This window comes from Antechinus flavipes, chromosome 3 (assembly GCF_016432865.1).
Source record: "Antechinus flavipes isolate AdamAnt ecotype Samford, QLD, Australia chromosome 3, AdamAnt_v2, whole genome shotgun sequence".
Taxonomy (NCBI): Eukaryota; Metazoa; Chordata; class Mammalia; order Dasyuromorphia; family Dasyuridae; genus Antechinus; species Antechinus flavipes.
This window is the reverse complement of record NC_067400.1, coordinates 243,687,813-243,702,299: the sequence shown is the minus strand read 5'-3', so window position 1 is coordinate 243,702,299 and position 14,487 is coordinate 243,687,813. Positions and strand designations below refer to the sequence as shown.

At 31.8% G+C, this 14,487-nt stretch overlaps 1 protein-coding gene across 1 annotated transcript in view; it reads left to right on the top strand.

Moving 5' to 3' along the window:
- GRIK1 (glutamate ionotropic receptor kainate type subunit 1) overlaps positions 1-14,487 on the top strand; it is a 96,625-nt gene that overhangs the window by 14,211 nt on the left and 67,927 nt on the right. Inside the window, exons 2-3 of the mRNA XM_051984783.1 lie at positions 863-1,030; positions 8,753-8,934. Of these exons, the coding sequence (XP_051840743.1) occupies positions 863-1,030; positions 8,753-8,934 (350 nt within the window). The remainder of the gene's footprint in view (positions 1-862; positions 1,031-8,752; positions 8,935-14,487) is intronic.

Here is a 14,487-nt window from a genome sequence, read left to right as displayed (position 1 = left end):
CTTTGGTATGCTGCATTGTAATGACTGAGCATATATCTTCAGGGTTGACTACTTGATAATTTTCCTTCTCTCCTTTCTTCCTTCCCTCCCTTCCTTCCCTTCCTTTCTTCTTTCCCTCCTTCTTTCCTTCCTTCCCTCCCTCCCTTCTTTCTTTCCTCCCTCCCTCCCTCCTTCCTTCCCTCCTTCTTTCCCTCTTTCCTTCTTTCTTCCTTCCTTCCTTCCTTCCTTCCTTCCCTCCCTCCCTCCTTCTTTCCTTCTCTCCCTTCTTTCTTCCTTCCCTCCCTCCCTTCTTTCTTTCCCTCTTCCTTCCTTCCCTCCCTCTCTTCCTTCCTTCCTTCCTTCCTTCCTTCCTTCCTTCCTTCCTTCCTTCCTTCCTTCCTTTTTTATTTCTTTCCTTCCTTCCTTTCTTAAGAGGGAGGGAGGGAGGGAAGGAGGGAAAGAGGGAAGGAAAATTATCAAGTAGTCAACCCTACAATACTATTAGAAACTAGAATAGTGATTGAGATTTTCTTAATCTTAAATTTTATAAATTTTTTAATTCATTTTTGTTATTTAAAAAATCATGAGATTACCATTCAAATATATCATCATTTAATATCTATGAAACACTTTATTTGTGAGGGAAAAAATATCATTTTCCATAAAAAACCCATTTCATCTTTATTCATTTTTATATACAGAGTGTTTGTACCTTTAGAAATTGAACTACTTATAGGTATTCGCCAAATCACATAGAAAAATGTTTTTAACCTTTTTGTGAGTTGACTACTTGTGATTTTCAGTTTCATTTTCTCATATATCACAATCTCCCCCAAACAAAATAATGTGAATAATGTTTCTTATTTATCTTTTACTTCTACAGGAGGAATTTTTGAAACTGCAGAAAATGAAGCAGTTAATGTTGAAGAATTAGCTTTCAAGTTTGCAGTAACCAACATTAACAGAAACCGAACACTCATACTTAATAACACATTAACTTACGATATCCAGAGAATTAATCTTTTTGATAGTTTTGAAGCCTCAAGAAGAGGTAAATATTTTCATGCTTGAAAATTCTTCATTTAGTAATATGTCTACTTGCTATATGCTAATTTTAAAGTATAATGTTATTTGAATGTTTTGCAATAAAACTCAAGTTTTTATATTATAGATGAATTTATTAAACAATTGTAAATGAAAAAATATCAGACCTGGGATGTTGAATTATTTCTTTAAGAAGGAGTCCTACCAGCTTTAATTGAGAGTAAGACAATTATAAAAATTTTAGGGTGAGCTTTACACTTTGGAAATGAGCAAACATTATAAACAATACAAAGGTAGAATTCTACAATTCAGTCAAAATTTTATGAAATAATATTATTGTTATTTTCATATTCTCAAATCTTCTTGATATAGTTAATATCTATAATAATAATAATAGCAGCAAAAATATCAGGTCAAATTGTGCCTCCTTCATTTTTTCTCTCTTCCCAAATATCAGGTCACTATTAAAATTCAATATATTAAATAAACATTACTACTTTTTCCCTCTTCCTGAACAGATTTTAAATATCTCATTTATCTAATCTGCTTAAGGATTGTCATCAGAAAATTCCTTTGGAACTGTCAAGTGAATTTAAAAATATGAATATATACATGTAAGGTTAGTCCTCTAAACTAGGAGACTACAAGGCAGTTTATGGTTGCATTCAGCAATGTGCTGTTAAAAGCCTAACAACTACCTCTCTGATATATTTGATAGTATAAGGTCAGTATATATTACAAATATGTGTATCTATATATATTGTATATATGTCTTTATATATTTACACATAAAACGAGCAAAATAATTGCTATATGCATAGTGAGGATTTATGTAAGGTGAGGTTTGTTTCCGCCCCTCGCTATTAGCATAACATTGTATGACTTGAAGGGAGACAGAATGGACATCTCTCATCACTTGCCTCTTCTTCCTAACGTTCTCCAAAGGAAACTTGAATGCTTGCCAAGAGAAAAGTAGGAAGTTGAAACTGGAGATCACTTTGCTCTCCTCAGAAAGCAGGAGTATTGGTTTACAATTAAATTATCTATCAGCTCCCTTAAATATTAGACATGAGGGTATGAACTTGTTTAATATAATTTGTGATCCTTGTGTCATTCTTGGAGTGGTAGAGGCTCTATATCCAAGGTTTCACCTTTTTCCTACCAAATATCAGTTCTACAATGAACACATGTACAAATATCTTTGAAATTTCTTTTTATCTAAATCATGGCCAAACAGAAATCAGAAAAGATATCTATATCTATATCTATCTATCGGAGACAATATGCCAAAATTATGCTAAATGATACAAAGTGAAGGTGCTCTCCCGTTGGGAACTAACTAAGCTCAACCAAATGAGAATGGCCTAGATCTCATCCAAGGGGAAATTTCCCTGCAGGTTTCTCCCCACTCTTAAAGTGGGACGGGGTCTTTATCTCCACCAAGAGGAAAGAGTCCCATACCAAGGGGCTTGGTGTGTGTTTGTGTATGTGTGTGTTTGAAAACTATAAAGCTTTCTTTTTCAAGGAAAAGTCTTCCTCAGACCTTAAAAGGACAAGTTTTCACTAGGGAGAACTCCTATTAGCTTTCAGATTCAGCCAATTGTGTAATTTTCAGAGTGAGCATTTGCATCTTGGAAATGGGCAAATATGCATGCATATACACATAGGCATTATTAAGTTCACTCTTTATTATTAACATTTTCTTTATCACTTTTTCTTATTTAAAATTTTTCCCAATTACATCTTTGTAAATTTTGAGTTCCAAATTCTTTCTCTTCCTTCCCTTCTCTATCAATCTGAAGGAAAGCAATTTGATATGGGTTTTACATATACAGCCATGAAAAACATATTTCCATATCAGTCATCTTGTAAAAGAAATCACAGATCAAAAAAAGAAAAAAGAAAAAAATTAAATTAAAAAATGTGCTTCGATCTACATTCGGACTTCATCAGTTCTTTCTCTGAAGATGGATAGTATTTTTCATTAAAAGTTCTTTAGAATTACTTTAAATCATTGTATTGCTGAGAATAGCTAAGTTATTCACGGCTTTTTACAGTATTGCTGTTACTATGTACAATATTCTCCTGATTCTGCTAATTTCACTTTGCATCAGTTCATGTAAGTCTTTCTACTTTTTTTTTCCTGAGAACATCCTGTTCATCATTCCTTGTAGTGCAACTGTATTCTATTATACTCATATAGCATAACTTGTTCAGTCATTCCTCAATTGATGGACATCTCCTTAATTTCCAATTCTTTGCCCCCACAAAAAGAGCTGCTATAAGTATTTTTCTTTTACTTTATATCATTTTTCTTTTCTTTTCTTTTTTTTAATCTCACTACCTCGTAGTGAAATTGCTGGGTCAGAGGAGATATCCACGGCTTTATACTTCTTTGGGCATAGTTCCAAATTTCTTTCCAGAATGCTTGAATCAGTTCACAATTCCACTAACAGTACTGTGTTGTTGTTCTGTAGTCATTCAGGTGCATCCAACTTTTCATGACCCTATAGAGTTCCAGTGGTTCTCAAACTTTTGTTTTCAGTATCATTATCCTATTAAAAATTATTGAGGATCTCTCTAAAGCATTTTTGTTTATCTGAATTATATTTAAAGACATTTACCATATTGGAAATAAAAACTATTTTTGAATTTGTAGACCCTCTAAAAGGGTTTCAGAGATCCACAGGATTCTCTAGACCATACTTTGAGAACCACTGCGATAGACCATAGCACCCTTGGCCCTTCTTTTCTCAACTGTATATTATAGTCTGTTCAAGTTCATATTCTCATGACACTATTTATCCATATCATCCTCTGTCCTCCCCTTTTCCTTTTGCCTTCAATTAATATCAGATTCTTTTACAATGAATCCTACCTTCTTATTTATGTAGCTGAAGTATTTCAGCTTCAGCTTCTGTATTTGATTTTATAGTGTGAATTAATTACAGTCTGAATTAATTTCTTTAAGTATATATCAATTTGATTTTCCTATTGTGCAACATTTCCTTATATTCTAATTTTCACAAGCTACCAATGCTACTAGAAAAATATGGCTTTGACTATATGGACCTTTGTGACAAGATGATTTATCTTGCTTTTTAGGATGCTATATAGATATTGTGATATAACATCCTTGTCAAAATTTGTAATTTTCCTTTTTTTTGTCATATTAACCAAATTGCTAGGTATAAAATGATACCTCAGAGTTGTTTTAATTTATCTATCTCTAATCAATAGTGATTTAGTATAGTTTTTCACATATTATAGATAGCTTTATCCTCTTATGAAAACTGCCTATTCATATTCTTTAACTATTTTTCAATTAAGAAATGACTTGTATTCTTATAAATTTGATTGTTTTTGACATATTTGAGGAATGAGCCCTTTATCAGAGAAACTTGCCATAATTTTTTTTCACTGTTATGATTATTATGTATTTCCCTCCATCTTATTTCTACCCCTTCTCCTTTTACCCTGTCTCCCCTTAAAAGTGCTTTGTTTCTAACCACTTTCTTCCCTAGTTTACCTTCTCCCCAAACTCCTCCCTCATCTCCTTTCTCTTTTTTCCCATTTGGTAAATTCTCCTTTTTTTTTTCCTTTTTGCTGAGGCAATTGGTGTTAAGTGACTTGCCCAGGGTCACACAGCTAGGAAGTGTTAAGTGTCTGAGACCAGATTTGAACTCAGGTCTTCCTGACTTCAGGGCTGGTACTCTTTCTACTGTGACAACTAGCTGTCCCTAAATTCTACTTTGGATTTTAGAGTTCTAAAATTTCTAAAGAATTAGAGATCCTTTAGATCTCTAAAGGAGTTCTCTTTAGTGAATATTTCTCCCTCTTTTATCTTTTGACTTATTCTTTTTTACGGTGTTATTTTCTTCAGTACTTTCTTTTCCATTCTTTTTTTTTTAACTTTTTTAAATTAAAATTTTCTTGCACCTTCTTATTTCTTTTCCTTTTCCTTTTTATCCCTGAGGCAATTGGAGTTAAGTGACTTGCCCAAAGTCATACAGTTAGGAAGCATTAAGTATCTGAAACCAGATTTGAACTCAGGTCTTCCTGACTTCAGGGCTGGTTCTCTATCCACTGTGCCACCTAAATGTCCCTCTTTTTCCAATTTTCCCCTCTGTCTTTTAAATTTGATTTTTAAAATCCCTTTTAAGTTCTTCTAGGAGTTCTTTTTGTGCCTGAAACCAATTCACATTTTTATTTGAGTCTTTGGATGTAGCACTTTTGAATATGTTGTCTTCTTCTGAGTTATGATCTTCCCTTACACCATAGCAATTTTTAAGGCCAGGTTCTTCCCTTTCCTCCCCATCTTCTAGCACATTTTCTGACTTTTTACTTTATATTAATGCTGGATTCTGCTCTTGGTCTGAAGAAGACACTATTCTTTCTCAGGTCTTTGTTATTACTATTTCAGAGCTAGTTCAGGGTGGGGGTGAGGCCTGTAAGTTTTCAATTTTTCAAAACAGTATGATCTAAGGAAGGGTTACTGCTCTCCTGGCCTGTGATCTGTCTGTGAGCAGCCACAAGAACTCTTCTTTGCCCTGGAACTATAACCAGGCTTTCTGCTCCCCTGTAATCATAAGGTCTAATATGCTTCCTTGCCCTGGGACTTAAACCAGACACCAATGCCAGAAAATGAGCCCCTGTAATCTTTTCCTGACGAATTGTCTAACACCTCTCACATATACTCTCTACAATTAGAGAACTCTAGAAACCATAGTTTCCAGTTCAGTCACCTAGGGAAGGTTTACTGCTAACTTTCTTGTGAAAGCCTGATCTGGAATATGCTCTATTTTCGTCCCCTGAGACAAACTTTCCTGTCAATTTTCTATGTTGTCTTGACCTAGAAAATTATTTCACCTCATCATTTTGTAAGTTTTGCTGCACCACAATTCATTTTGAGGTGCTATTTTAACATTGTTTGGAGGGGTACTTGAGAGAGCTCAGATAAATCCCTTCCTTTACTTTGCTATCTTGGCTCTGCCCCCTCAGCATAATCTTCATCATTTTGTTAAATCAAAGATAGAAATTTCACAATTTTCTGGCTCTCAGAGCATGTAGGAGGAGTTCCTTTCTTGTGCAAGTCTATCCTTTGAAGACTTAAAGACCACTTTCCCTAGAAAAGAAAGCCTTATAGTTTAAATCAGAATAAGAATAGCATATATATTTGCTTCAAAGTTTTTATTCTGTAGATCCAAATAAAAACAATACATATCTAAATAGCATTTTAAAAGTTTTTTTTAAATTTGGGAGTTAGGGATAATTGATAGGTTGGGGAGCCATACTTTAAAAAAAGAAACGAAATCTCATCATTTTAATTCAGTGGCAAAAAAAATTTCAGAACGATTGAGTTGTTTAATAATTTTAGTATTGCAGAACTAAATATTAGAAACTCACTCCATCTTACATGTTTTTGTAAAACATTTCAGGTAACAATGGATTCTTCTGGATATAGACTATATTCCAATAATGAGCTTAAGAGAACATTGAAATTAATTTCACTAAAACTGGTAAAAATTGAATATAGAGTTAAATTTGAATACAGAAGATCTGTTTCATGTATACTATTTGATATGGGTGACATCTATGAAAAACTTTTTTTTGCTGATAGGATTATGCCAACAGATCTTGTAATAAAGGAAATTTAAAAGGAAAAGATTTATTTTTTCCATATTTCATTATCTTTTCCAAATCAATCTCCAAGCTCACATTTTATGGTCACCTAGTTTTTTTTTGTTGTTGTTGTTGTTTTTGATGAAGCAATTGGGATTAAGTGACTTCCCCAGAATCATACCACTACTAAGTGTCAAGTGTCTGAGGCTAGATTTGAACTCATGTTCTAGTTTTTACTTAGAAAAAGAAATAACAAACTTTTCAATATCTTTGCCAAGAAAATCCTAAATTGTGTTATAAAAAGGTGGACATGATTGAAATGATTGAGCAACGACAACTTTATTCCTGATATTCTTATGAAAATTTTAAATGTGTTTTTAATTTTTATTTTAAATTATAAATTTTCTATATTTATATATAAATTTATACATAAATTATAAACTTTATAAATGGTGCTAAGTACTTTTTAATTATTTAATAGGAACTAGTGTTAGAATTTAATAAAATATAGTTTAATTAACCAAAACAATAGTACTAAAATGAATTTATGAAACATATTTTGCTTGGATAGTAACAATTATATAAGATAGCCTTTTATGAATGTTCTATATGTTTTCTAATTCAATATCAGCCAATATTAACTCCTTTGGGCAAATAGTTTGCCACCTTATCTAGAGCACCTTGCTTCTATGTGTTGTGTTTAAATGAAGACTCATTTTTCCTCTACATATGACAAGAACCACATTATATGACATCCCATTGACTGATGAGTTGTCAGAATGACAAAAGTACACTAAGTAGGGGATCGCCATCTTAAGTTACTGAAGTGAGTATACCAAATAACATTTATTTGAAGTCCTTTGATTTCAGAATAATCAATTATATATTTAAATTTATTTTAAAAACATATTCTAGCTTTCCATATTCTAAGCTAGCTAAAAACATGCTTCTTTTTTATAGATCATGATAGGAAAAATAATTCCAAGAATAAAGAAATTTGAAATGAAAACCCCCCAGAATTTTCTTTCATTCTTTCTACCTTCCCTCCTTTCCCCTTCCCATCTTTCCCTTTATTTCTCTTCTCTTTCACTTATTCTCACAGCATGTGACCAGCTTGCACTTGGAGTGGCTGCCCTGTTTGGCCCATCCCACGTCTCTTCAGTCAGTGCTGTACAGTCTATTTGCAATGCTCTTGAAGTTCCTCACATACAGACTCACTGGAAACATCCTACAGTGGATAAAAATGATATGTTCTATATCAACCTCTATCCAGATTATGCAGCATTCAGTAGGGCAGTCCTGGATTTGATCCTCTACTATAATTGGAAAATAGTGACGGTGGTATATGAAGACAACACAGGTATGGGATTTATCTAGGATGTTATCTGACAATACAGTGACATCAAAATCCCTGATATTAAAATCCTGAAGATCACATAAAACAATCATATACATAATGGTAAATAAATTTTCTAAATTATTTTCTATATTTCCCATTCTTATTATTTCCTAGTCTTTCCCATTTCTTTTTGGGCATATATACTTTTGCATTTGAATTACTAAGTAGGAGATATTCAATTTGTTCTGGTGGAATTAGTTCTTAAAAATATTTTTTAAAAATCTTCAATCTTCTGCATTAGATATTTTTATGCTAAGAGGAATTAGAATATATAGAAACATATTTCAGGGGCTAAATACTATGGATAGAAATGTAAATGTAGCTAAGAATCAACCTTATAAAAAGAGTTATTTAATTAACAATAAATATAATTTGTTTACATTTTTTTTACTGGATGTAATATTATTCACTGTTAGCTAGCTTCAATATTTACTAGCTGGATAACAACTTTAATCAATTACCACCATGAATCTCAATTTCTGATCTATAAAATGGGGATGAAAATATATAATATCTCCAATGCAAGAATTTTAAGATGTTAATAAGTTTTTGTGTTTTTACAGGGGAAGCAAGTTGACAAAATTAGCAGTCAAATGTATAAAATTTGAATAGTGACAGCCTGACATATATTGAAAATGATATAGTTGATGAAATCGCAGTGAATATTCAACAATAATTTTGGTTGGATGATTATATATCATTTTCTAGGTCTAATTCGTCTGCAAGAACTGATCAAGGCTCCTTCCAAATACAACATTAAAATAAAAATCCGTCAACTGCCCTCTGGGAATAAAGATGCCAAGCCTTTACTGAAGGAAATGAAAAAAGGAAATGAGTTCTATGTGATATTTGATTGTTCATATGAAATGGCAGCTGAAATTCTTAAGCAGGTAAGGTGGGTATAAAGGAAGTAGGCACTTGAAGGAAATAATCTAGTTTTAATTTACTGCAAATTTTAAATGTAGATTTGATTGATGATACTAGTTATTGTAAAGAGCAATTAAACTATGAAAGGTTAGTAGGCTTTTACTGAATTATGTCTGTTGATAAGTCATATTGTATGTGTAGTATTTGTAGTAATAGTACTTTTTTAAACTTATGGAATAAAATAAGCATTTATATAATACAGTATCACAAAAAATGATTGCACATGAAACTGCGAATCTACTATGTACAATTTGCTATATATGTAACATATATGTATATATGTAAAATTATTCTATAAATACTTCAATTTATCAGTTATTTTTCTGGGTGCAGCTAGCATCTTTCTTCATATATTCTTTATAGTTAATTTATGTATTTATAACAGAAAATTTTTTTTCATTCAAAATCATTCTTCAAATAATATTACTGTTACTATATACAATGTTCTCTTGGTTCTGCTCATTTTATTCTTCATTATTTTGGGCAAATCTTTCCCTGCTTTTCTAAGATCATTGACCTTATTATTTCTTATAGCACAATAGTATTCTATCTCAATCATATACTACAACTTGTTTAGTCATTCCTTAATTGATGGACATCCCTACAATTTCCAGTTTGTTTGGTTTTTTTTGACACCACAAAGAGAGTTGCTATAAGCATTTTAGAACATATAGGTTCTTTCCCTCTTTCCCTAATCATCTTTGGACATAGACCTAGTAGTGGTATTGTTGGGTCAAAGAATATAGACAGTTTAATAACTCTGAATGTAGTTCCAGATTGTTCACCAAAATGATTGAATCAATTCACAATTCTGCCAATAATGCGTTAGTATCCTTAAATTTTCCATATCCCCTCCAGCATTTGTTGCTTTCTCCTTCAATCATTTTAGCCTATCTGGCAGGTATAAAATGATATCTCAAGATTTTTTTAGATTTGCATTTCTCTAATCAATAATGATTTAAAGCATTTTTTCATATTTTCATAAAGTTGTTTTGATTTCTTTATTGGAAAATTGTTCATATTCTTTGATCATTTATCACTTGAAGAATGACTCTTTATAGATTTGACAAAGTTCTTTATATATTTTAGATACAAAAACTTTATCTGATAAGCTGCCTATAAAATTTTTCCTGAATTTTCTGCATCTCTTTATGCTCTTGGCTACATTTCTTTTATTTGTGCAAAACCTTTTTAATTTAATCTAATTGAAAATATCCATTTTATATCAAATTTTGCTTTCTGTTTCTTGTTTATTTATATATTTCCTGGCTATCCATAAGTCTCATAAGTAATACCTTCATTATTCTTCTAGTTTTCTTATAATATTTTTCTTTATATCTAGGTCATGAATACATTTTGACTCTGTCTTGGTAAAAGGTGTAAGGTACTGTTCTATCCCAACAACTGCTTTCCAATTTTCCCCACACTTAAAAAAACAAATAATGAATTCTTATCCCAAAATCTTGTCCTTATTTTGGAGAGGGAGAGGAGTCATAAATTATAACATTCTCAAAAATGTTTTAATTTTTACTTTTGCCTCCCCCAAACTGCCCTCTCTTCTATCGGCTATGTCCCCTTGCCCCCAACCTTCTTTTTTCCCTTTCCTTCCTACTTTCTTTCCTATATTACTAGATACATTTCTAACTATGCCAACTAATACCAAATAATACCCAGTTGTGGATATTATTTCCTCTTTGAGCCAATTCTAATAAGGATAAGATTCATGTGCTCCCTTCCATTTCTTTCTTCACCATAAAATTTCTTTCAGGCTTCTTTTATGTTAGATAATTTATCCCATTCTACCTCTCCCTTTCTCCTTCTCCCAATGCTTTCTTTTTTCTTATCCCTTCATATTTTTTTAGATTACATTCAACTCACACCTCTGCTTTCTGTATACTCTTTCTAACTGCCTTAATAATGAGAAAGATTTTAGGAATTTGAGTATCATTTTCCCATGTAGGAATATAAACAATTAAACCTTATCAAATCCTTTATAATGTATCTTTTCTGTTCAACTTTTTATGCTTTTTTTTTTTGGTATCTTGTTATTTGAAAGTCAAATTTTCTATATAGCTCTAATCTTTTCATCATGAATGCTAAAAGTCCTTTGTTTCATTGAATATCTATTTTTTCTCCAAGCAGGATTACATTCAATTTCATGTTTTGATATGTTTATTTTCCCCAGTTATATATAAAATATTGTTTACATTTGTTTTAAAACAGTGTACCAGATTCTGTCATCCCTTAATTTTATTTTTAAAATATTATCCCTTAATATTCAACTCACATCTGTGCACTTTGTTTATATATTCTCCTTTTAACTGTCTCAATAATGAGAAGATTCTTAAGAATACAAATATCATCCCTTCCTTGTAGGAATGTAAACTGATAAATCTTATTAAGTCCTTCAATGATTTCCTGATTACCTCTTTGTGCTTCTCCTGAGTACCATGTTTGAAAATCAAATTTTCTATTCATCTCTAGTCTTTCCATCACAAAGCTTGAAATTCCTCCATTTCATTAAATATCCACTTTTTCTCCTGAAGTATTATACTCAGCTTTCTTGGTTGTAATCCTAGCTCTTTTGCCCTCTAGAATATTATATTCCAAGCCCTCTTATACTTTAATGTAAAAACTGCTAAATCTTGTGTTATCTTGATTGTGGCTCCATTCTACTTGAATATTTCTTTCTGAATGCTTGCAATATTTTCTCTTTGATCTGGGAGTTGCAGAATTTAGCTATAATATTCCAAAGAGTTTTTTTTCTTGGGATTTCTTTCAGAAAATTATTGGTGGATTCTTACAATTTAAATTCTTGTTCTGGGATATCAGGGTAGTTTCTCTTAATATCTTGAAGGAAGATATCTACACTCTTTATTTGATCATGACTTTCAGTTAGTCCAATAATTCTTAAATTATCTCTCCTAGATCTATTTTCTAGGTCAGTTGTTTTTGCAATAAGATACTTCACATTTTCTTCTATTTTTTTCATTCTTTTGGTTTTGTTAATTTGTTAATTTCTTATAAAATCATTTAATTTCTACTTGCCCAATTCTAACTTTTAAGGAATTATTTTCTTCAGTGAGCTTTTGTACATTTCTTTTCCATGACCAATTCTACTTTTAAGGGACTTTGTCTCTTAATTGAACTTTTTATATCTTTCCCCATTTCACCAACTGCTTTTTAAGGCATTCTTCTCTTCAATGGATTTTTGTGCCTTTCTTTTTTTTAACCATTTGGCCTGTTTTGTTTTTTAAGTTACTTTTTATTTCAGTATTTTTTTTTGTGCCCCTTTACTAAACTGTTGATCCTTTTTAATGCTTTTCTTGCATCGTTTTTATTTTTCTTCCCAGTTTTTCCTTTACCTCTCTTATTTGATTTTTAACATCATTTCTGACTCTCTCATAGTCTAAGGCCAATTCATATTTTTCTTTGAGGCTTTGGATGAAGGAATTTTGACTTTGTTGTCTTCTTCTGAAGTTGTGTTTCGATCCTTATCACCAGAGTAAATTTCTATGGTCAGAATTGTTTTCTGTTGTCTAATCATTTTCCAGCTGATTCCTTGACTTTTAACTCTATGTTAAATGACTCTTTCCACATAGAGGGGCCACTGTCCTAAGCTTCAGGTTTTTTATGCAGTTGTTTTCAAAGGTAATTCTGGGGACTTGTAAGTTTTTGACTCTTTCAAGGTAATATGATTTTGAGAAGTGTATTTATTACTTTTTGCGAGTTACTGCAAGCACTCTTTTCAATCCTGGAACTGTGACCAGAGTCCCTACTCCTTTGTGGCAACAAGCTGTGCTATGCTAGTCTTCCTTCTTGCAATGGGAATTCCAGGATTTTTGACCCAAATACAAGTATAGGCAATACAGCAGATTTGGCCCCTGGTGCCAGCAATGGGACCCCTGTTAATCTCCTTCTGACCATTGTACAATCCCCTTACTGTCTCTGGGCTGAGAGATCTGAAAATTGCCAATACAGCCACTGATTCATTTTCCTTGAGACTTATTTCTGCTTTGCTGTATATTTACAGTTAGATTCTACTTTTTTTCTCATGATCACTTCAATCTTTAATTGGTGACAAATTTAGTTAACATTTCCAATTCTGAATTTGGTCTAAAAGATAGCAGATTAAACCTTTCTTCTTTCACATTCTTTTTTGGTACATCATTCTTCCAGTTTTTCTTAACAAGAAATAAAGAGTTTACTTTTAGACTTCCTAATCTTTTGAAATCTTTGCTTTTTCCTGCTTATCAGATTAAACAAATGATTATATCATTTCAATTTTTTTTGGTGGTACAGTGAAAAGAGTACTTGTTTAGCCATGAGAGTAACTAGGTTCAAATCCTACTTTTGAAATCAATGTGACTTTTAACAAGTTGTTTCACAATCCTGGGTTTTGTTTTCTTCATCTATAACAAATAGATGTTTCCATTTTTGTAATTTATTCTATTCTGCATCACCACAGACATTTTGAATTAACTGCCTATCATATTTGTTTTTGAGTAAAATTCAAAAGTTCATAGGTTTGAGAATTTAATTTTTCTCTTTGAAGTAAGTTTAAAAGTTTAGTTTTTCTATAACTCACTTTAATTTTAAAAATCTGAGAATCAATAACTGTCCTTGACTTATTAGAGGAAATATGCTATCTCTGTAACATGTTAGCCATGCTTTTAATATTTCTGCATTTAGTTATAAAGATTTTATGATCTAACTCATGGTCAATTTTTGTAAATGTACCAAGTATTACTGAGAATAAGTATATTAATTTCTATTCCATTCAATTCTCCCCAAATAGCTATCATAGCTAGCTTTTTGAAGATTTGATTCATCTCCTTGACTTATTTATTTTTCCATTAGATTTATCTAGTCCTGAGATAGGAAGCTTTTAAGTCCTCCATTATTTTGCTATCCATTTCCACCCATAATTTATCTAACTTTGCCTTTAAAAACCTGGGTGTTCTGGCATTTAGTGCATAATGTTTAGTATTTATTATCTATGGTACCTTTGATTACAAAGTTTCCTTTTTTATCTCTTTTAACTAAATCTATTTTAGTTTTAATTTTGTTTGAGATTGTGGTTGAGTGAATCTAACCCCAAATCCTGTTTCATGCTTCTATTATAAAAATTGAATTGATAATGTATCAGCCAGGAGGGGCTGTGAGTAATGTGAATCACAAATCAATTAGAAAGGATCACAAATCAGTTTCTTAAAGGGACCACAATCCACTTCAAAACCACATTTTCAAAATTCACAATAGAGAAATTACATTTCAGTAACATTATGCCATTCTCTTCAGACTGGCAAATCCTTTCTTATTATCTGTGTCTCTTGTCTGCCTGGCCAAAAGTAGAAGGTAGAGCTAAATCCATCTACCAGTCCCACCAATATCTCTATAGGAAAAATTCCTTGTGGGAGCCAAGTACCCTAATAAGAGGTTTACTTGGCTTTCTGCACCCCCAGTTTGAACTTAGAATTTCTTTAAATGGAGTTTCCTCCCAAAATAAAAACAAT